This window comes from Leptonychotes weddellii, chromosome 5 (genome assembly GCF_054177405.1).
Source record: "Leptonychotes weddellii isolate Sample4059 chromosome 5, ASM5417740v2, whole genome shotgun sequence".
NCBI lineage: Eukaryota > Metazoa > Chordata > Mammalia > Carnivora > Phocidae > Leptonychotes > Leptonychotes weddellii.
The window spans coordinates 123,334,741-123,356,384 of record NC_138373.1 but is presented as its reverse complement, the minus strand read 5'-3'; the positions used below and the strand labels follow the sequence as shown (position 1 = coordinate 123,356,384).

The window sequence follows — 21,644 nt, the reverse complement described above, 5'->3', positions numbered from 1 at the left end:
GCTATGGTGAGCGCTGTGAATTGTGTAAGACTGTTGAATCACAGACCTGTAACTCTGAAACAAATAATACATTATATGTTAAAAAAAAAAAAAGAAGAAGAAGATAGCAGGAATGGAAAAATGAAGTGGGGGAAATCGGAGGGGGAGACGAACCATGAGAGACTATGGACTCTGAGAAACAAACTGAGGGTTCTAGAGGGGAGGGGGGTGGGGGGATGGGTTAGCTTGGTGATGGGTATTAATAGAGGGCACATACTGAATGGAGCACTGGGTGTTATACCCAAACAATGAATCATGGAACACTACATCAAAAACTAATGATGTAATGTAAGGTGATTAACATAACATAATAAAAGAAAAAAAGAAAAAAAAAGCAATTTGGTTTAGCCTCAAAGAGACATGAGACCTAATATTGGTTCTTCTATAGGCAGGCTCAGTGAGACCCTGTTCCTTTGCAGGTTTGCTGCGAAGCTAAACGAAAAATGCAAACAAATCATCCAGCACAGCACCAGATACACATGGCTGACAGTCAATCATTAAAGCAGATCAATAAGTGAAGCTGATATTGTTCAGTGATCTACAACTTGGTTTCTATGATATGATTTCACAATTATTATTTGTTATGTTTGAAACATGGCTAATACAAATGAAGTGGGCAATATGATTTTTCAAAGGCATTTCATGAATTTTTATCTGTGTCTATCTAGATGAATTAGTTTAACTCAATTTACATTAAAATCATTTAAATATAATGTCATAAAGTAGCTAGCTTGGGCCTTTCTCCTGATATTCCAAATAATTTATCTCATCCAAGATAAACTTTTCAAATGATTATACTGAGATCAAATGAATGAGATTCTCCCTATTTCCTTTTTCTCTTTTTATAGAAGTAATTTTTATAACATTATTTGTCATAGGTTTTTAAGCTAAGAATATCATAGTTCTTATTTAAAATGGCCTCATATCTTAGTATATTATTTGCCAAACTACAGTTTTGAAAAGTGTTCTGTTATATATTTTATCATTGATTATTATAAGTGGTCATTTTCTATGAAATTTCAAGAAAGAGTTTGAAAAATATGGAGCAGTTTATAAATAAAATCTTACAAAAAAAAAAAAAAGGGGTGCCTGGGTGGCTCAGTCGTTAAGCGTCTGCCTTCGGCTCAGGTCATGATCCCAGGGTCCTGGGATCGAGTCCCACATTGGGCTCCCCGCTCTGTGGGAAGCCTGCTTCTCCCTCTCCCACTCCCCCTGCTTGTGTTCCTGCTCTTGCTATGTCTCTCTCTGTCAAATAAATAAATAAAATCTTAAAAAAAAAAAAAAAGAAAGAAAAATATGGAGCAGTAAGTCCTTTTAAAAGAGATTAGATTATTGAGGGTAATAAAAACTAAATTTATGAAAGGATTGTTACAAAATATACTTTCTAATAATAGGTATGATTGTACTTTGTGTTTACTGGGATATGACCTAGTGGTGGGGAACAATTTACAGCAATTAAGTTAAGAATATCAGGATTAAAAAAAAAAAAAGAATACTAGGATAGGGGCACCTGGGTGGCTCAGTCAGCTAAGCATCCAACTCTTGATTTTGGCTCAGCTTGTGAACTCAGGGTCCTGAGATCAGCCCTGTGAGGAGGCTGCGAGCTGGCTTCGGTGTTCAGTGGGGAGTCTGCTGGAGATTCTCTCTCTTCCTCTCCCCCTTTCCCCTGCTCATGCTCCCCCTCCCTCTCTCTTTCTCTCTAAAATAAATAAGTCTTTAAAAAATATCAGGATAAAGAACACGCTACATGTTTAAGAAAGTGGTTGATGTTCCAATATATAGTTGAAATATTAACTATGGTTCACAATGGTTTTTATACATGCATATATAAAGCTTACTAATTTTCCTCAAATAAAAGAAAAAATATATATATATATGCTCTCCAAAAAGAAAGAAAAAAATTACAGAGAATTTGGAACCCAATTCAAAATTAGTTACTTCATTTCAATTTCTATCTGTCCTACTAATGGCATGAACCAGTATATTGATACTCATGAGAACATTTAAACTATTTATTCTATAATATAATGTAGAAAAGCATTCTTGTATTTTCAACATTTATTTAATTTCTTAACGGCAAACCAGACAACTCCAATAAAAATATGATTCCCCTGCTATTAGTATTTTTCTTTGTAAATTGGACTTAATATATTTTAAGAACTATCTTTTTCACCTTACTATGAAGATACTTTTATAAAGCTATAAAGAGTGAAAACCCAAGTATATCTCTAAGATAAAATCATGAACAGAAACCACGGTCTTTGGTACTTTGTTAAATCAATCTAGCAGGTCAGAGTTCCACTGGTCTAATTTCCTCAATGCAGAAATGAGTAGAGACTGAGCATTCACTGAATCTTTTTCCTGGGTCACAGAGTCCAAATTAGAATTCCAGTGACCATTGTCCTTTCAACTTAACATACTTCCTTTCAATGTCTCCATATCATTTCAATTACTTCATTTGAATTTTGCTAGTAATACAGAGCAACTTCTAGAGACAAATTCAGTTTTAAAAATCATCAGGGCGATATTCTAATAACTTAAGTATAAATTTCTTGATGTTAACTAGCTTATGCTTATTCTTCCAAAGTTTGAGCCTATATGAAAATAATGAAATTATGACGAAAACTACAAAGTAGAAATTTCCACTTAGCTTTTCTTTAGAGATCAGAGCTATATTTGTAGTAAAGCATTTGTCTTCATTAAGCTATCTTTTTCTAGCCATTCCAGAAGATGAACAGTTTCAAAAATGGCAGGGGATCATGTGAATGGACTAACTTAGCAATATTCCACTCCTCTGAGTCATAGTGCTAGAATCCTGCAGTGTGCCATTTATAAGATTTTATTAAACCTTTAAGAGCATTCCAATATTTTATCTCTTCCCTATTTGGTCAGAAACCTCATCTTCCTATCTTACCTAAATAGATCCTTTAAAAGAGAAGCAATTACAATCAGTGGCTAAAAGAAAACTTTAAAGGACAGAATACTGATAAAAGCATAAAATACTTTTACTAGGAAGAACAGTTTCACTGTCCAGATAAGTGTAAAATTACTGAAATGGAATAAAGATGTCTATAAAATCCATAATGGTATTATTCTGGAAGTCACAACCCTGTGGGACTTGGAAATGGAGAATTAAGGGAGAATGAAACCAAATTTTCTACTTTTGAGGAATAAAAAAAGGGCAAGAAGCATTAAGTATTTCCCAAATCCTCCTATCAGCAAATTTTAAACAACGTGATATGTTAGAAAGACTAAAAGATGTGGCTGAAACACAATTGAGCTATTACAGTGAGGACATGAGAGGAGCCAGCAAAAAGGAAGGACGAGTTGTGAACCACATTTGTCAGATCCTCCGCTCTACGGTATGTTCAAAATCTTGGTTTACTTCACATAAACAAATTTCCTAATCCCTCTATGCATTTGTGAAGATGCTTCAATGTAATGGTCTATTTTAAAATAAAAGAAAATTTGTTTTCCCAATAACTTTTCTTCTACATGTCTTACATTTTTGTCTAAGAACCTAGCACTTGTGCCTCTGCATTTCAAATACATGTTGGGCATTTTTCTGCTATTTTTAATCTGCTGGGCATTCTGGACATTCCTAGTATTTATAGTTTACTAATTTATTTCCTTGTGTAATCTCACCAAAGTGTGGCATGCAGCATATATTTTGAATTCTGAAACCACCCACCTAGAAATTACTCAACAGGTGCGATCCATATCAGTAACTTCATCTTTGGGTAAGGTTAAATATAGTGTTGAATAAGTTCCTTCTAACTAAGTTCCATTTTTCAGGATGAGTTTAGTCTCAAGCTTATCAAGAAAAGATAACCATGACTTTGAGACTTAGAATAAACATGAACCAAATCTCAATAATTATGCTAATAAATTGGTACAAGGGCAAGTTCATATTTCTCTTAAACATGTGTTCTTTGGCCCATGTAATTTGAAAGATTTATTGTTAAATTTTCTTCACCTATTTTGAGATATCATAAGAATTTTTCTTTATACTATAAAGTAATATAGAGAATCCCATGGAAAAAAAGCATATTAGTATTCTCTAATACTCTGAAGTTATCTTATTGATGAATTCCTTCAATTTCTATTTAATCCATTTTCAGATACCCATATCTCGCACAATCATATCCCCTTGTGTCAGCAAAGGAAAATGTACCCCTTCTTTTCCAACATTAAATCTTCTACACAGACTTCAAATCTCTTCCTTTGCCACTTCCTTTAGGATTTAGCATCATCTCTTGCCTCCCCAATCTCCGTGGTCCTCCTCTCTCTCTACTTTCTCTGCCTATTCCCCCCGCCCTTCCAAAATCTCTCTTCACTCTTCCTTCCTCTCAAACTATATATATATTATTTTTCTCTTCAACAGGAAACTCCTAGAAAGATTATTCAAGACTCAGTGGATATGTGCACCTCTGCTACTCCTTAACACATGGTTATCCATAGATATCCATCTTATCCAATAGAAGATGTTTGCATAAAGGTCATTAATGCCTGTCCAATTGCTAGAACCAACTTCTTTGTTCCAGCACACCAACTAGTAGGCTAAGTAGCATTTGACAACATCTACCACATTCTGCTCATCTTACTTTGCCCCATCTCACTGGGTTAGTCCAAATACTCCAGTTTAAACTACCATAGCTACCCTAAGGATCCACAAACCACATATGTGGATCTACCCTCTTAAAGATGGGCTCACTCATCAATCTTTCCTTTTTTTGACTCTACATCTTTGCTCATCACTTATATATTGGTATTCCCCTATGTGAGAACCTCAAATTTCTTCCCTCCTGACCTTATACAGGCCTTCTGCTGAGATCTCATCCTTTTCCATGGCTTCAATCATTACCTATGTACCAGATATATTCTAATACCTTACTTGTCACCTTTAGGAACACATGCTTAATTGCCTGAAGTCACCTCCTACTTGATGTTCCAGTGGATAGGTCAAACACTTTCAAAATATGAATTTGTCATCCTCCCCCTTCTACATTTAGCCTGTTTTCTCCCTCTGTACTAATCATGTCTAACAGCAACTTACCAGGCCAAATATGTGGGACCACTTTACACTCCCTATATTCTTCAACTCCCACATCCAACTGGAGACTAACACATATTCTACAATTCCCAGAAAGCATCTAGGGTGATCTTTTTTTTTTTTTTTAAATATTTACATCAGATCATGCCACAGTCCAGCTTTAAAAGTCTTCCAAATGCTCCCCAACCAATTTAGAATGACATACAAACTCCTTACTTTGGCCCTATGTGATCAGGCTTCCATCATCCCATCCAAACACCTCACTGTCCTCAAATCACCGTGGTCTTCTATCTGTTGCTGGAATGCACCAAGCTCACTCCCTTCACAGTACTTTTTGTTTTTTCCTCTGCAACACTGTTGGTATTATTTATTTCAATATTTGCCTCCCTGATCCTCAAATATCCTTACATTTTGTAGCTCAGGTGCTCAGCAAATATTGGCTCAATATGAATTACCTGGTTGTTATACATCAAAATATTTATTAATATATTATAGATTCCTACCATAAGAGAATCTATGTTCTTAAAGGCTTAGAACAGTCTAATAAATGTTATCAAATTTGAAATTTAAATAAAGACAATTTGTGACTAGAAACAGTAGCATACCTAGTTTTACCTTACCTTTTGTTATTAAACACAAACAGCAAGCAAAGATCACAAAAGATGAAATATACAAAAAAACGTAGTGAAAGCAGTTCTGTGAGTAAGGATAGCACTCACTGTCTTGGTTGTTAAGCAATACAGAAAGAGGCAACATCCTTTTTGGAATAGATATACGAAATTCATCCTAGTCATGTTCTCTCATAATTCTCTTTCCTCTACTTTCTTGTCTCAGTTAAAATCTGGAATTTTTATTCATTAATAATATAGTACCAATGCCAGTTCTTAAGAATAGAAGCAAAAATAACTAAACCAAAAAAACTACATTTTTGTCATATGTATTATTCTGAGTCAACACATGGAGGGCATGTCAATTTCAGATTCAAAATTCAACCACATCAGAAAAAATGAGATACATTTTTTTATGTAAAAAATGAGAGGATACAAGTCATTCTTTGCTCAAAATTCAATGAGATTCCAACTAATACTATTTGGCTGGAAAAATTACCTTTTTCATAGCATTTACATTTCTTAGGCTTTGGCTTTTCTGTGTTTTTTTTAATCAAAAGCAGAAATATTAACATAACATGTATACTAGATGTTACATGACATTTTGGGGCTAATAAGGAGTAGGAAGTAATAAAAAATTAACAGAGTCTAATACTCATGAGAATGTTTTCACAGATTTGTAGAATCTTTGGTACAGATGTTTCAGATAAATGTCTAGGGACTGAATTCCTATCCCTAGTTATGAGCTTTGGAGTTGTTTTTTTTTTTCCCCTTCTGTCATAAAGCATTATCTTGGCTGTTTATTGGACTCTCTGTAATCAGAATCAAATTGGAATGACAGCAGAGAAGATGTGTTTTAGTATCCAGCACTTCTTTATGATTGAAGTAATGAAAGCAAAACCAAGTGTTGAGTTTAAGAAACATAATATATGATATTCAGGGACTACAGAGCTCTTTAAGATAAAGTCCTAAAAATCTTTTAGCAGGTGTTAATTCATGAATGTGTCTTAACAAAGTTTGTAACAGCACTATTATGTATTTCCATATCAGTTTAGGTAGTAAAGAATGTCCATGATTATATGTCATTATCATATCCTAATTAGGGCTCATTATACAGATGAAAAAGCTGAGACTCAGAGAGGTTACATCTCTTTTACAGTATCACACAGCTATTTTAGGAGGGTCTGAAGGTATTATAATTACTTTCAGTAAAACTGTAATTAATTTCCAGAAAGTCACACTTGTGCCCAGAATAATTAGATCAGAAATTTCCTTAAAATTGAAGTATTTAACAGAAAATTGTTTTTTATGGTGTTTTTTTTCACAACAGTTAGAGTTTATGACGTTGTAATAGTTCCTTAGAGTTTTTATTAATCACACGCACACGCGCACACACACACACACCAGATGTGCTAGTTAATCACTCTTGAAGAATACAGTCTTTATTATTTTGGATTTCAGTTTTCTGACCTTAAGTAAAGCAAGGCAGCACATCAAAAGAGTTCACTTTTTTTTTCATTCTTCCAATCTCTGACAATTAAGAACACTCATCACATTCACTTAAAATGCCTATTCAGTGCTAAAAAGAGTTTTGAAGGAAGCCTCATCTTATGGATTTTGGCTATCACTCCTGATTATATCCACTGATATAACTTCAGTGAAAGCATCTGTATTTCAGGTTGTCCTATAAAATTAAGTTGTGGCTATTTAATTAAGAGAGCAGTGAGTTCTTATCTCAGCAGTTTATCAATCTATTTTTTTTATTACAAACCTTTAAGCTTTACCAGTTAGTAAAGATAAAAAGAAGGCCGGGGAAGACACAGACCTCGAGATCAACAGCTTTCTGGAAAAGGCTATGAATCATATCTCTTGATCAGTCACTGCTCAGAAAACTTCCGGCAGCATGCCTTTGGAGCTATTTCCCAAAGTGCTGAAGAGTCCATGTGTTTACACAGGACTTTGTTATGAACAAAGAAAATACCATTTATATATATTTTAAGATGCACATGGCAAACTCTGTTCTTCAAACCAGTTGTTCAGACAAAAAGGTTCCACTTAAAATTGGAAATGGGATATACTGCCATCAGTATATCCCACAATCAGTGTTAAATTATTCAGACATCAGAACAGCAGCAGAAAGTCAGGATCTGAGAAAACACCTGGAGATGTGTTATTCAGGAGTTACACATATTCCACTGTGCTGATACTCTCACTTGTTCATAAATTGCACCCAAAGAAATATTATGATAGAATGTGACCAAATGGTTTCTTAAGCAGGAAGGCAGGCAAAAGAAATTTCTAGTCCATTTCCAAATGTAGTTTAATCAAAGTGAAGATAAGCATTATATTTTAGAATAAACATGATTCTTACCATCTGAGATTGACTCCTAGGACATCCATTGATATCTTCAACTTTTTCATTTGCTAAAGCCAAGAAATAAAATAAAAGAGAGAAAAAAAGAATGACATGCTTAAGCAATGACGTGAAACACAAAAGAAGGAGACTAAGAAAACAAAAAAACAAAAAACAAGCACAATGCTGCTGCTACATTCACTCTTGTCTCCCAAGCCGTGTACGAGGGGACACACTTGTTAGCTGCCAAGTCCATATGCACAGATCAGGCAAAAAAAAAAAAAAAAAAAAAGTGAGTGAGAAGGAAGTTACTGCTAATTCTTTAGCCTGTGCCAAATGACTGCTGACATGAAACCTTTCACAATTGTCCCTGCTGGATCAGGATACAGTTTCAAGGAATCTCAGAGCGTATGAGTTGCTCTAGCTAATGAAATGCACACATGGGAGACATATGGTTTAATGAAGCGTTCATTTCTGACAATTCAGTGTATGTAAAGATCCAGTTCTAGCCATTTAAAAGTATAGCCAAACTGCTTTTTTCAAACATTCTCACATAAACATTTTTAATTAAAACATGGGAGAGCTACATGAGTCTCAGAGACTCACGGACTGAGGTCCTATGCATTCAACTGAAATTGTGTTTGACCAAGGTGGGTGGGGGCAGAGACTTTCATGATTTTTCCCAGAGGGCAGGTCTTACCAATGATCTGGATGATTTCGGCTAGCAGGACTCCATCTGCAATGTCTTGTTGCAAATCCTTGATCAGCCGCTTGTGGCCCGATTTTGCTAGGTAGTGGTTGGCCCAGTCAGTATAAATCTGTTGAACAGAGGGAGAGAAGAAGTACGATGGTGTGAGAGAAAATAGAGACAATAAAAATGCTTAAGACAAATGTTGGATTCAAAGGGAAGCTATTCTGGATCACATTCCAGTTTAAGAAGTCATAGCTCAAAAGGAAATAGTTGTAAAATAATTTTATACAGCTCTCTCTCCCACTTATCTCTTGTTTCAAAGGAGGATGATTCACGCTCTTTCAAAACCAGGGACTCGTCACTTGTGACACAGCAAAACTCCCTTCCCGGTTGACTACTGAGGAAACTCCTGTTTGCAAATCACTTGGGTTTTCACTCTTTCCCCTGGTTCTGTCATCCTGAAAATAATCCTGCCTGTCCTTGTAAAAGGAAACCACCTGGGCTGATTTATACAGGAACCTATTATAAACATTTCTGTTTCTCTGAGACTTGATTAAATTTGTCATGTGAGATACTGTATGTGACGATATTTTGGCATCATGCTATGAAATAATTGCAAATGCCGAAGATATTTTATTTGGACTGTCATCTCCCATTTAAGCCTCTTGAAATGTGTTTATATAAGAAAATAGAGGAAGCAAATACAGTTATTACATAGAAATTACAGCAGAGAATTGAGGAGTGGATTATTAAGTCACAGGTTGGCAATCTGTCATAAAGTAGAGGTGACTCTTCAATAGTAAATTAGGATATAAAGAAAAGCTGGGATTGTTAAAAATTTTCACAAAATAAAACACTACTAATGTTTCAAATGTTATGAGACACCTTCTAAGGTAATCTAATTATAAGGAAATAAATAAGCATTAAGATGTTTCAGTTTTATGGGTGGTTCATATGAATATATTAGTAAGTTTATAACAAGGCAGACTATGATAGATGATGTAACAGAAGAACACAATATCTGAAATGACATTAGAGAAGAGGAACTGACTGAGAAATATACATATAAAAAGGTGCTATAGAAGCACAGTGGAACCTGGACACAAGAAGTGAAGGGAAGTGTCATCTGGGTGGCTCAGTCGGTTAAGCCTCGGCCTCTTGGTTTCAGCTCAGGTCCTGATCTCAGGGTTGTGACACAGAACCCCTATTCAGGCTCTGAGCTCAGCAGGGAATCTGCTTGAAGATTCTTTTCCTCTGTCCCTCCCCCCACGTGCCTGCATGCCTGCCGGCTCTCCCTCTCTCAAATAAATAAATCTTAAAAAAAAAAAAAAGGAGTGAAGGGAAGGGCCTTCCTCACAGAGGAGACCAGATAAAGAAAGGCAGAATGGCAAAAGAACCAAAGACACAGTTGGAAAATTTGTAATTAAGGTAGCAAGCCTGAAATTAGGACACAATAGACTGGAAAGGTAAATTATATCTTTTAGTCATAAGCACTGAATGCCAAGCAAATTATAAAAATTACTTTTTGTTTCTAACAAAACCAATGCATTTTTTTATAAAAATGAAACAAAGTAAATCAGAAGTGTAGAAAGTAAGAAGTAAAAGTTTCCCCACAACTTGCAACCCCTACTCACTTTTGAATACTTTGGTATGAATAATTCTAGAATTTTGTTCTATGCCTACACACTTCACCACATGACACCACATTACACACCTTCACATACATACACGCACGATAGGATTTTTAACCAAATATGGCTCAAATTTCACATATCATTCTCTGCTTCTCAACTTTTTACATAACGATATTTTAATAAAACTGCTACAACCATTTTACCTATATGTATCTATTTTTGATGTTATGTTGTACATAATATCAATCCTCCTAATGAAAGATATTTAATTTATTTAAATATGTTTCTATTGCATCTAAAGTTGTAAGAGACATCCTTAAAATGTATCTTTGTACATTTACACCCTAGTATTTTTACAGAACCAAAACCTAAAAGTGGGACTGCAAATTTTTTTTAAACGGATCCTAGGCACAAACATTCCAAAATACAACTTAGAAGTCAAAGAAAGTACTTCTTCAGTTTAGGAAATACAAAGTGGCATCTTAATGCAATGTAGTGGTGATTAAATTTCCTGAAAGACTATAAATAATTGGAAGCATCCAACTACATTAGAAAAATATATGCGATAACAATATTATACCTCCTTTCCATATGTTCATGATCCTCTTTATATCAAAGATATTAGTGTGAGAAAAGGTACTTGCATAACTGCTAAATTAGAAAACAAAAACATGATTCCTAGATACTCTTATTTGGGGATCATTTTCCTCAAAATTTTATTCTACTTGCATTTTCTATTTTGCACTACAAAAATATATTTTTACAAGGATTTATACTGTTCAGAATCTAAAACATTGAGGACTTTCTGGTCACCAATACATCATTCAAATGATAGCATTAATTGTTTGGCCTTCTACTAGAAATTTCAGGTTGAGTCAGACTTGATTTGTGCCCTTATCCCCATAGGCAGTAAGTTATAAGGACCAGTTGACAGATTTTGAAGCATCCCACAAAGATGAAGAACATGAGTTCTAGAGTCAGTACACCTGGCTTTGAGGCCCAGCAGACATCTTACCACCCCACCCCCTGAAGACGTTGGACAAGTTTCTTATCCTTTCTAAACTTTAATTTCCCCATCTGCAAAATAAGCATGATGATAATACTTACATTGTAGGATTATGTTAGGACAAAATAAGCACTTGTAAGGTGCCCCTCACGGAGTCAGCCCTGAAGAAATGTCTGCTCTTATTATCATCATTATGGCATCAGTTTTATTTGCTACAGAGGCTTTCCAACAAATATTTATTAAGGTTATTGTTAAAAACTTTGAGAGGATTGGCAGAAGATTGAAAAAAATTGGACTCCTTGCTTCTTTTTTTTTTTTTTAAGATTTTGCTTATTTATTAGAGAGAGAGGGCACAAGCGGGGGAGATGGAGAAGCAGACTCCCCACTGAGCAGGGAGCCTCACCTGGGGCTCGATCCCAGGACCCTGGGATCATGACCCAAGTGGAAGGCAGACACTTAACCGAATGAGCTACCTAGGCACCCTGGACTTCTTGCTTCTGACACTACTTATGCTCTGACTCCTCCTGCCTTCTTTCTGATTCACTGCGGCCACCGATCTGTCTGCCATCCATACTCAGAGCCATGAATCTAACCCTAAGGTTGCCATGTTCTCATTCCTGTCTGCAACACCTCCCTTGTGACTTCACCTCCATCAGGCTCTATGTTGCAAGTATTTTGTTTTACAAAGGCATTAAATTATGCAAAAAAAATACTTATTCAAATACACACAGAATGGAATGTATTAGAAATGAAAATAAGAATACTTTCATTCTCCTAATGCATGTCAACAGTGTCTTAGACTCTACCTAAATTGCTCCTGGAACTTAGGTGAGAAAACAGATGGGAAGCCAGCTGGTTGGCTTCAAGACTGACTGGAAAAGCCTCTGAGTTAGCTCATAAAATGTTTTTTACTTGGTCCAGGATTTCTTCCAGAGGAATCCCAAGCTTAAGTGCTTTGACTTGTCTCGCATCTTTAATATGTGAAACATTGCTCAGACCATAATCTCTGACTTTAGTTGCAACCAGCAAAATCAATTCAGACTATATAAATAAATCGAAAATAAATCTCCATTTTAAAAAGTCCTTTTACTTACTCTTTCTTAATATGTGTAAAAGATATTTGAGACCCTTCAAATAAATCAGTACCTTTCAAAATGATGTTATAATCTAGATGAAACATGAAACAATTACAAAGTAACTTATAAATATATTTTAGTATTATATTTAAACTTATTTTTGTCTTTTAAAACTTTATATATATAAATTGGAGAAAAAAGTGAAAACATGAGGTATATCTTTAATGAGATAATCTTCAAGCAAAGGACACATGGTATATAAATATATGCAAAACTCATCAGTAAACTTACTGTACTACTCTGATAAGAGAGGATACAAACAACCTTGTCAACTGTCACATTAGAATCTATTGTTCAGGGGTGCCTGGGTGGCTCAGTTGGTTGGGCGACTGCCTCCGACTTGGGTCGTGATCCTGGAGTCCTGGGATCGAGTCCTGCATCAGGCTCCCAGCTCAGCGGGGAGCCTGCTTCTCCCTCTGACCCTCTCCCCTCTCATGCTGTTTCTCTCTCTCTCTTTCTCTCTCTCTCAAATAAATAAATAAAATCTTTAAAAAAAAAAAGAATCTATTGTTCAAATAAATATAACAGAATGGTAAAATCATGTCCAGATTTTGGATCTGAACTCCAAAGTTGCCTTTGGTTCATTGTCACACACACACAAAAAATCACAATATTTAACCTCTTAGCCTCACTTGAATGAACTACAAAATGAGTGGTAATGATTTCTGTAGGATTATGCTATAAAATAACAACTACAGGTTTTTAGTGAATTGATATAATTGGGCATAATATCAAATTAATCATAAATTAATATTTAGTCATCATGGCCTGGCTAAAGCTTTAAATATAATTTATCTCTAAATATCTGAAGTCAGTTTTCCTCACCTGTTTTAACTCCAATATTATAAATATAAATGTCATCTCATGTGGTAATTATATTTTAGGAAGTTCTGAAAAATTAATGAGATTAGACTTACCAAAGGATACTTAGAAGTTCAGGTAAAATCATATACATTAATTCATTTACTGTAATTAAATATGATAAAAATCAAAGGTACCATGGCATAATTTATATTTCATATTAATCAGCATGAATTTTATGGCCTATTATGAAATAATATGCATTCTTTGAGGAACATTTTATATTGTTGGAATTTCTGCCCTGTCACTTAATATCCATGTAGACATTGAGTGAACATGTATTTTCTCTCAGTGTCAGAGCTTCTGTCATATGTAAAATGGCAATAATAGTATTATCTACTAATGGGATTATTGTGAGGATTGAATGAATTTATACTTTTGGAACACAGCTTTTCACTTAGTAAGTATTTGTCAAATGTTGAACATTATTATTCACTATTTTAATATAAACTACATTTATATTATAATGAGTTTATTAATATTATGAACTATTATAATTTTCAAATCCTTAAATCTTAGCTATCTGCCCAAGTGTAGTTAACCTAACTAAGGAAAACTGTTGCAAGATGTGACGATCTCTTAGCTTAGTCACTTGCTCTTATACTATTTCTCTTACAATGCTTATTTCTCATTATAAAGTAATGGGTTCAAATAGAAGGCAATATATGTGACTATACTGCTTCTGTCCAGTGAACTTGTCACAGTAAAACAACATCAGAAGAACATCTACTTTGATTCTCCACAGAGTCCTAAACTTTTATGGTATTTTTTTTTTTTTTACTATTGACAATGTAACCCACAGCCTTTGTATATCACAGCAAACTGCCCCTAAACTTTTAAACCAATATTTAATTTGGTATTTGATGAGTATAAGTAACCTAAACAGTTATATAAAAATAATTATGACTATTTTTGTTATTGCATGCACTACTCTTAAAACATGAGGTATATCTTTATATTATATTATAATTGTTTCAAAGAAATACAGTATTTTTAATGAGTGTTAAATGATCAAAGAAATGAAAGAAGTAGTAGGGGAAAAGCAGACTTCATTTAAGTCAATAGTCTATTTTAATAGAAAGACACAAATCTATAACCTGGTTAAAAAATATTATAAATGTTGTCAAATGATTTTTAAATATTAGCTGAGCTAGTTTTAACCCTGCACTTATTTATTCAATTAGTTTTTTTCCCAACATTCAAGCAGTAGCTATATATTCCTATAAAGCTGCTATGTTCAAAAAACATTTGAGAAGTCATATAGGATGTTTTAACCTATAACAGACAGAAATTGTGTTGAAAACCAAGGAATTCAATGGCAATAACTAGGCTTCTACATCTTAGAAAGCAGTGTACATAAAATTAACAAATAAATGGTAGATTAGGGAAGTGTGACTGTGACAGAAGTATTTTCCCACAAAGATGAAAACTAGTACTGGGAAGAGAATTGAAGGAAGGCAAGGTCCTGAGAGCTGACCTAACAGGCCAACTGTCTGGGCTAAGTTTCATAGTATCATTTGGGCCTGAGAAGGGACTTGCAAAGTACAAGGTCTACCAAAACAATATAAAAGAGCATCCATTTTCTTTCTAATCCCCTGAGAACCATATGGACTTATCAAAAAGGAAGCCAGTTATCCTAGAGAGCACTTGAAATAGTACAGGAAGGATGCATAGATCTGATACAGGAAAGTACAAAGGGGGGGGGGAAGTTGTGAGGACAGGTTATAACACAGGTCTGACAGGTATCGTAAGTTTCAACACTCACCAGACAGGTATTGGTGGGCACTAGTAGCCATGCAAGATGTCCCATCCTGGCACCATGATAATTAGTAACCATGCTTACCAACCTTCCCAGAACCAATCATTCCAGGGAGAAAAGATGCACAAGGGAAGATGAAGAATCTGGAACTGAGTGAGCATTTTCCTCAAAGACTGAACTTCAAATCAGAAGTGACTGAATTATTTTGCACGGGGAGCAATAAATTTTCTGCTACTGCACATAATGAGAGGTTTGAGAGGTAAACTTTCATATTTATTATTTTTAAAAGCTGTAATTTTGTACATCTCAGATTTAGGACTCAAAAAAAAAACAATGAATCATGGATCATTACATCAAAAACTAATGATGTATGGTGACTAACATAACATAATAAAATTTAAAAAAATCATGAATGTATGCAACACTGGATAAAGGAGGTTGGAAAATTACAACATGGAATTTAGATATGAGACATGCTATTTTTAGTTAGTTTAAAAAGTCAATCAAAGACTGAATCTTTAGTTGCTGTTACAGAACTGATACGAACAAGAAATCCATGGAGTCTAATCTCATGACCCTTACAAACCTTCTAGACATCTCAGTACTGAAGACCATGTGGTATTATTATGAAGTGAACCCATTCAAAGCTTTTGGTTACATTGTTATTGTCACACAATATGTAATAGATTCACCAAGTAAATGGTTGAACTCAGCTGGTTTATTTCATTTTTACATTAAGAAAAATGCTGGCCCATTATGGAGTTTCTCAATCTTATGTATAATTGCACCAAAAGGAATAAAATATCTAAGAATAAATTTAACCAAAGAAGTGAGAGACTTATACTCTGAAAACCCTAAGACATTGATAAAATAAATTGAAGAAGACACAAACAAATGGAAAGATATACCATGCTCGTGAACTGGAAGAATTAGTATTGTTAAAATGTCTCTACTACATAAAGCAATCTACAGATTCAGTGTAATCTGTATCAAAATACCAACATATTTTTCACACAACTAAATTATATAATCTCAGAATTTCTATAGGACCACAAAATACCCTAAATAGCCAAAGAAATCTTAAGAAAGAAGAACAAAGCTGGAGGTATCACAATTCCAGATTTCAAGATATGCTACAAAACTACAGTCATCAAAACAATATGGTACTGGGACAAAATAAGACACATAGATCAAGGGAACAGGATACACTGCCCAGAAATACACCCATGTTTATATGGTCAATTAACCTATGACAAAGGAGGCAAGAATATACAATGGGGAGAAGACAGTCTCTTCAATAAATGGTGCTGGGAAAACTGGAGAGCTACATGCAAAACAATGAAACTGGACCACCTTCTCATATCATATACAAAAATAAACTCAAAATGGATTAAAGACCTAACTGTGAGGCCTGAAACCATAAAACTCCTGGAAGAAAGTATTGGCAGTAATCTCTGTGCCATTGGCCTTAACAACATATTCATGGCTATGTCTCTTCAGTCAAGGGGAGCAAAAGCAAAAATAAGCTATTGGGATTACACTAAAATAAAAGCTTCTGCTCAGTGAAGGAAATCAACAAAATAAAAAGTCAACCTATTGAATAGGAAAAGATATTTGCAAATTAATAACTGATAAGGGGTTAATATCCCAAATATATAAAGCACTTGTACAACTCAATAAAAGAAAAACTGACTAAAAATTGGGCAGAAGAGCTGAATAGACATTTTTTTTTCAAAGAAAACATACAGATGGCCAACAGACACATGAAAATATGCTCAACATCGGGGAAATGCAAATCAAAAGCACAGTGAGATATCACCTCACACCAGTCAGAATGGCTAATATCAAAACCACAAGAAATAACAAGTGTTGGCAAAGATGTGGAGAAAAGGGAACCCTCATTCACTGCTGGTGGGAATGTAAATTGGTGCAATCACTGTGGGAAATAGTATGGAGGTTTCTTAAAAAATTAGAACTAGAAATATCATATGATCCAGTAATTCCACTACTGGTTTATTACTCAAAGAAAAGGAAAACACTAATTTGAAAAGTTATATGTACCCCTAAGTTTATTGTAGCATTATTTACAATAGCCAAAATATGGAAGCAACCCACATTTCTATTGATGGATGGATGGATAAAGAAGATGTGGAATATTACTCAGCCATAAAAAGAGTATGAGATCTTGCCATTTGAGACAACATGGATGGACCTAGAGGGTATTATGCTAAGTGAAATAAGTCAGAGAAAGACAAATGTCATATGATTTCACCTATATGTGAAATCTACAAAAACAAAACGAACAGAAACAAACCCACAAATACAAAGAATAAACTGGCAGTTGTAAGAGGGGATAAAGGTGGGTGGTGGGTGAAATAGGTGAAGGGGATTAAAAGGTACAAACTTCCAGTTATAAAATAAATAAGTCACAGAGATGCAAAGTGTAGCATAAGTAATATAGTCAATAATATTGTAATAATGTTGTATGTTACCTATACTCATTGTGGTGAACACTGAGTAATGTATAGATGTGTCCAATCACTATATTATACATCTGGAACTAATATAACACTGCATGTCAACTATACTTCAATGATAAAAATTGTTTTAAAAAAATCAAGATGTTTTTCTTTTAGTTTAAATAAATTAAATAAAACGTATAAAACAACTTCTTGGAGGGTTCATTAAATTTACTTGAACCTTGATTACGGCAACAAAAAATATTGGAAAAGCGTTTATTTTTCCATCTAAATCTTTTGGTGACTCTGCAAGAAATAAAACTTTAAATTTGTGTTAGAAAAAGAATTTTCAAGTTTAAAGGTTGGTTTAAAAGTGAGTATTAATGAGTCAATAACTCCAGAAAGTTAGTGAGTGGTTTATGAAGGCAGGCAAATTCTAAAGTAAACATAAAATTGATTCTGATAATTTCCCTTAACTTTTTCTTTATTTCTCACATCCAATCTCTGACCCAGTTCTGTTAATTCTATATCCTTAATGCCTCTTGACCCTTCTGCTCCGTTATTGCTATAATTACCCTGGTTCAGCTTTTCATCATCTCTCACCCAAATTGTTTTACCAGTCCTAAAAACTGTCTGAGTGCAGGCAGGCTAAGCATTAAACTATTCTATACACTACAGTTAGTGATTGCTCTAAAATGCAAATCTGATCAAGTAATTTACCTTCCTACCTAAAAATTACCTAAGAGCTCCCACTTACTTTCAGAAAAGAAATTTCCTTATGAAGCCAATTTATTCTTTTTAAAAGTGAATTGGTTTAAAGAAAAGTGGCCAAAAGGGGAAAAAAAAAAAAAAGGAAAAGGAAGATGCAGCTGTGAAGGCTCTAGAAGAATGAAGACCAAGGAAAGCCACACAAAAGGATAGGCTTTGAGAAGCAGAAAGAAGGGGAAAACATATTCCAACAGCAGATACAGGGATAATGGAACCTACAAAGGGTCAGCATGCTGAATTCACTGAATATTGAATAATTCCATCTGGTCAGAGCATGAGGAAGAGGCACATGGAAAGACTAGAGGTAAGAGACTAGGACTCAGTGTGTGGGGGATGCAGTCACGTATAAAGTTAAGACCGCTGCATCAATGCTTTTAGGTAAATGCTAGCTTACTTCTATGTAGGGGCTATAAACGTGACAGCTATGGCTGTGTTTCTTAACTGTAGTTCTGGTGCAGCTAGGAAGGACAGTTTAGAGCAGAGAAAACCTGCACAAAGGGAGCCTACTTAAGAGGCTAGTGGAAGATTTCTAGATGGTGGAATACTTTTCTGCCCTGTATTTTCTAGAAAATCTCCCTCAATACAGCATGAAGAAAAAAACAAAACTCAATTTCCCATGACCACAATACATGAATATGGAAAACAGATGAAAGAATGATAAATGATTTAGCAAAGAGGAATAAAGAAAGAGTAAACCCACAGGAGCCTGCAGAGGGAGAGAGCAAAGCAATGTAAATAGATTTTCCCAGAGAACTCCAGAGGAGCGCAAGAAGTGTGGGCATCAAACCAAATAGAAGGTGGGGTGAACCAGAGTCAAGAGGTGTCTGACTACTTGCCTCCCCCTCATGCTATCAAGAGCCGGTAAATGTAGACCCGGGAAAAGCCAGGTTTGAGTTACTAGGCAGACAGGAGGGTGGAGGCATGGTAATGAAAACAGGAGGTTAAATGAAATTATGCATCCTGATGTTGAGACTTCAGCAACTGTCTTCCCCTCTACGCTCCTTCTCCTTCAGAAATGCAGGATTATATATCCCCCACCCTCAATCCAGCCAGAAATGGAATTCTTTCTCTGATAACAGTGATCATCCATAAGACCAACAGACATTCAAGTTCAAGGTAACCAGTCAATCAACCAGCTGGCCAGTGGATAGCCTATAATGAATCCCAGAGGACAATAAGATTTGTGTGTTTGTATGAGCACAGCTTTTTACTGTCTCATACTTGATAAAAACAGAGATAGAGGTTACCAAACATTTGATGAAATCCTTCAAAATAAAATATAGATGCCAGATAAACAGATAAAAAAGAAGTCAGAATAAAATAGAGTGGAAGTCAGGAGTAGAAGAAAACTTCAAGAAAATTATAACATTGGTGTCTCCTACTTGGACTCCAAAAGAAGCCTGGCTTGTAGCCTTTATGGCCATCTTTATGTCATCCATATAAATGATACACTCAGAGTTGTACGGTTGTGTGTGGTGGCCTTGATAGGCTAATATAATAGAACTTTAAAATGCCTTCATTTTTCGGTTTTAAGAAAACATAAATATTTCTTAATTTTTTTTAGAAAAGGTTTGGTTTTAGTTGCAAAGGAGAAAACTTCTTAGTACTGGCCAATATACTAAAATTCCAGTCCATGTCACATATATTAATAATAATATATTCCATGTGAAGGGATTACCAGTCTTAAGTAAACATGAATAAGCTTCATATACATGCATAAATGTCACTTTCCATTAATACTGCATTTAACTTTCCCAGTTCTTTGAGAGATAACTTCCTATCTGAGAAAAGAATACACCTAAGATGTCTATTGTATTTATTGTGGCCATAAGCCAGATGGAACAAGTAATCAACATCAATATTTTCAACTCTGATACACACAATCCTACCCACCCCAGTGATACACTTCTTTGATACGTAGCTTTAAAATGCACCCCTTAACTCAAGTTTCAGATTTTATTGGAACCAAAATTATATTGATATTTTCATTTACAACTGCATTTATCTGTTTAAATTTATAGCCACAAATTATTAGCTTGGACTGTAATGAAATCTATTTTTACACTGGGGATAGGAAATTTTTAGATGAACTGATATAGACCCCAAGATAAGCTGATAGGAAAAGAAAGGATAGGGCTTATTGGGTGAACTCAAGTATGTTCTGATTTTTTCCACCTGTGGTTTCTTTATAGCGAAAAATAACCAAGGCCCTAATACAAACCGTGGCATCCATTATCAAATCAAACCAGCCAACACTGATTGAGCAGTGCGATGCTACGTATTGTAGGCAACACGAAAAAGTAAAAGGCACATAGTCTGTCCTTGAGGAGAGAAGGTAGGAGGGGGAAGGAATAGGTTAGCCAATTTTGAGAATCTACTAGGCCTTCTCTATGATGATGCCTGCCTAGTCTTTCCCCCATCTCACCTATTGAGTGGCATTTCAGCTACCGAATTTTTTGTCCAAATCATCACTTCCCACACTCTTGTGAAGACTCCTCGCCATTCACTTGAAGCCATACGTATCACTCTCTAGTCTTTCCTACTCTAAATATAAGGAAAATGTCTCCTGAGTCAGTATTTTCTCCCCTAACCTTAAGTATTAATCATCCTGGGCAATTTCATTATCGGTATAGACAAGCCATCAAACACTATGCCAGAAATTAAATATATAATGAAGAACCATCTATCCTGTCTTAAATGCACAGTGCCTATTATTAATGATCTTTTCTTCTACAGACAATACAGCATTTTGTAAATTTTTTTTATTATTATGTTATGTTAATCACCATACATTACATCATTAGTTTTTGATGTAGTGTTCCATGATTCATTGTTTGCGTATAACACCCAGTGCTCCATGCAGAACATGCCCTCCTTAATACCCTAAATTTTTGAAAAAGGAGTTGAATATTATGATTACGTAGCACGATTCTGGTATTAGTGTTTGTGTGTGTGCATGTGCGTGCGTGTGCGTGTGTGTGTTGGCTCCACACCCAACTCAGGGCTTGAACTCATGACTCCAAGAATAAGAGCTGCATGCTCTACAGACTAAGGCAGCCAGGCACCCAATTCTGGTATTAATTTAAATTTTATTTCACTTAATTTCAATTGCATTTCCACTGCTACCAGCAATAGAACAAAACCGGGGGAGGGGCTACATAGACTTCTTTCTCCAAGATAGTGTCTATGAGTAATAGTGTTGAGAGTAAAGCACTGATTTAAACATGTAAAATGACTTAACTCACTCAATCCTCAGAGCTCCCTAAGAGGATACTAT

At 35.0% G+C, this 21,644-nt stretch overlaps 1 protein-coding gene across 8 annotated transcripts in view; it reads right to left on the bottom strand.

Moving 5' to 3' along the window:
- Positions 1-21,644, bottom strand: part of NAV3 (neuron navigator 3) — a 773,874-nt gene that overhangs the window by 227,902 nt on the left and 524,328 nt on the right. For all 8 annotated transcript variants that reach the window (XM_081822104.1, XM_081822099.1, XM_081822101.1 and 5 more), the window contains 2 exons: positions 8,754-8,871; positions 8,072-8,124 (listed from right to left, as the gene is read on the bottom strand). In XM_081822104.1, the coding sequence (XP_081678230.1) occupies positions 8,072-8,124; positions 8,754-8,871 (171 nt within the window). The remainder of the gene's footprint in view (positions 1-8,071; positions 8,125-8,753; positions 8,872-21,644) is intronic.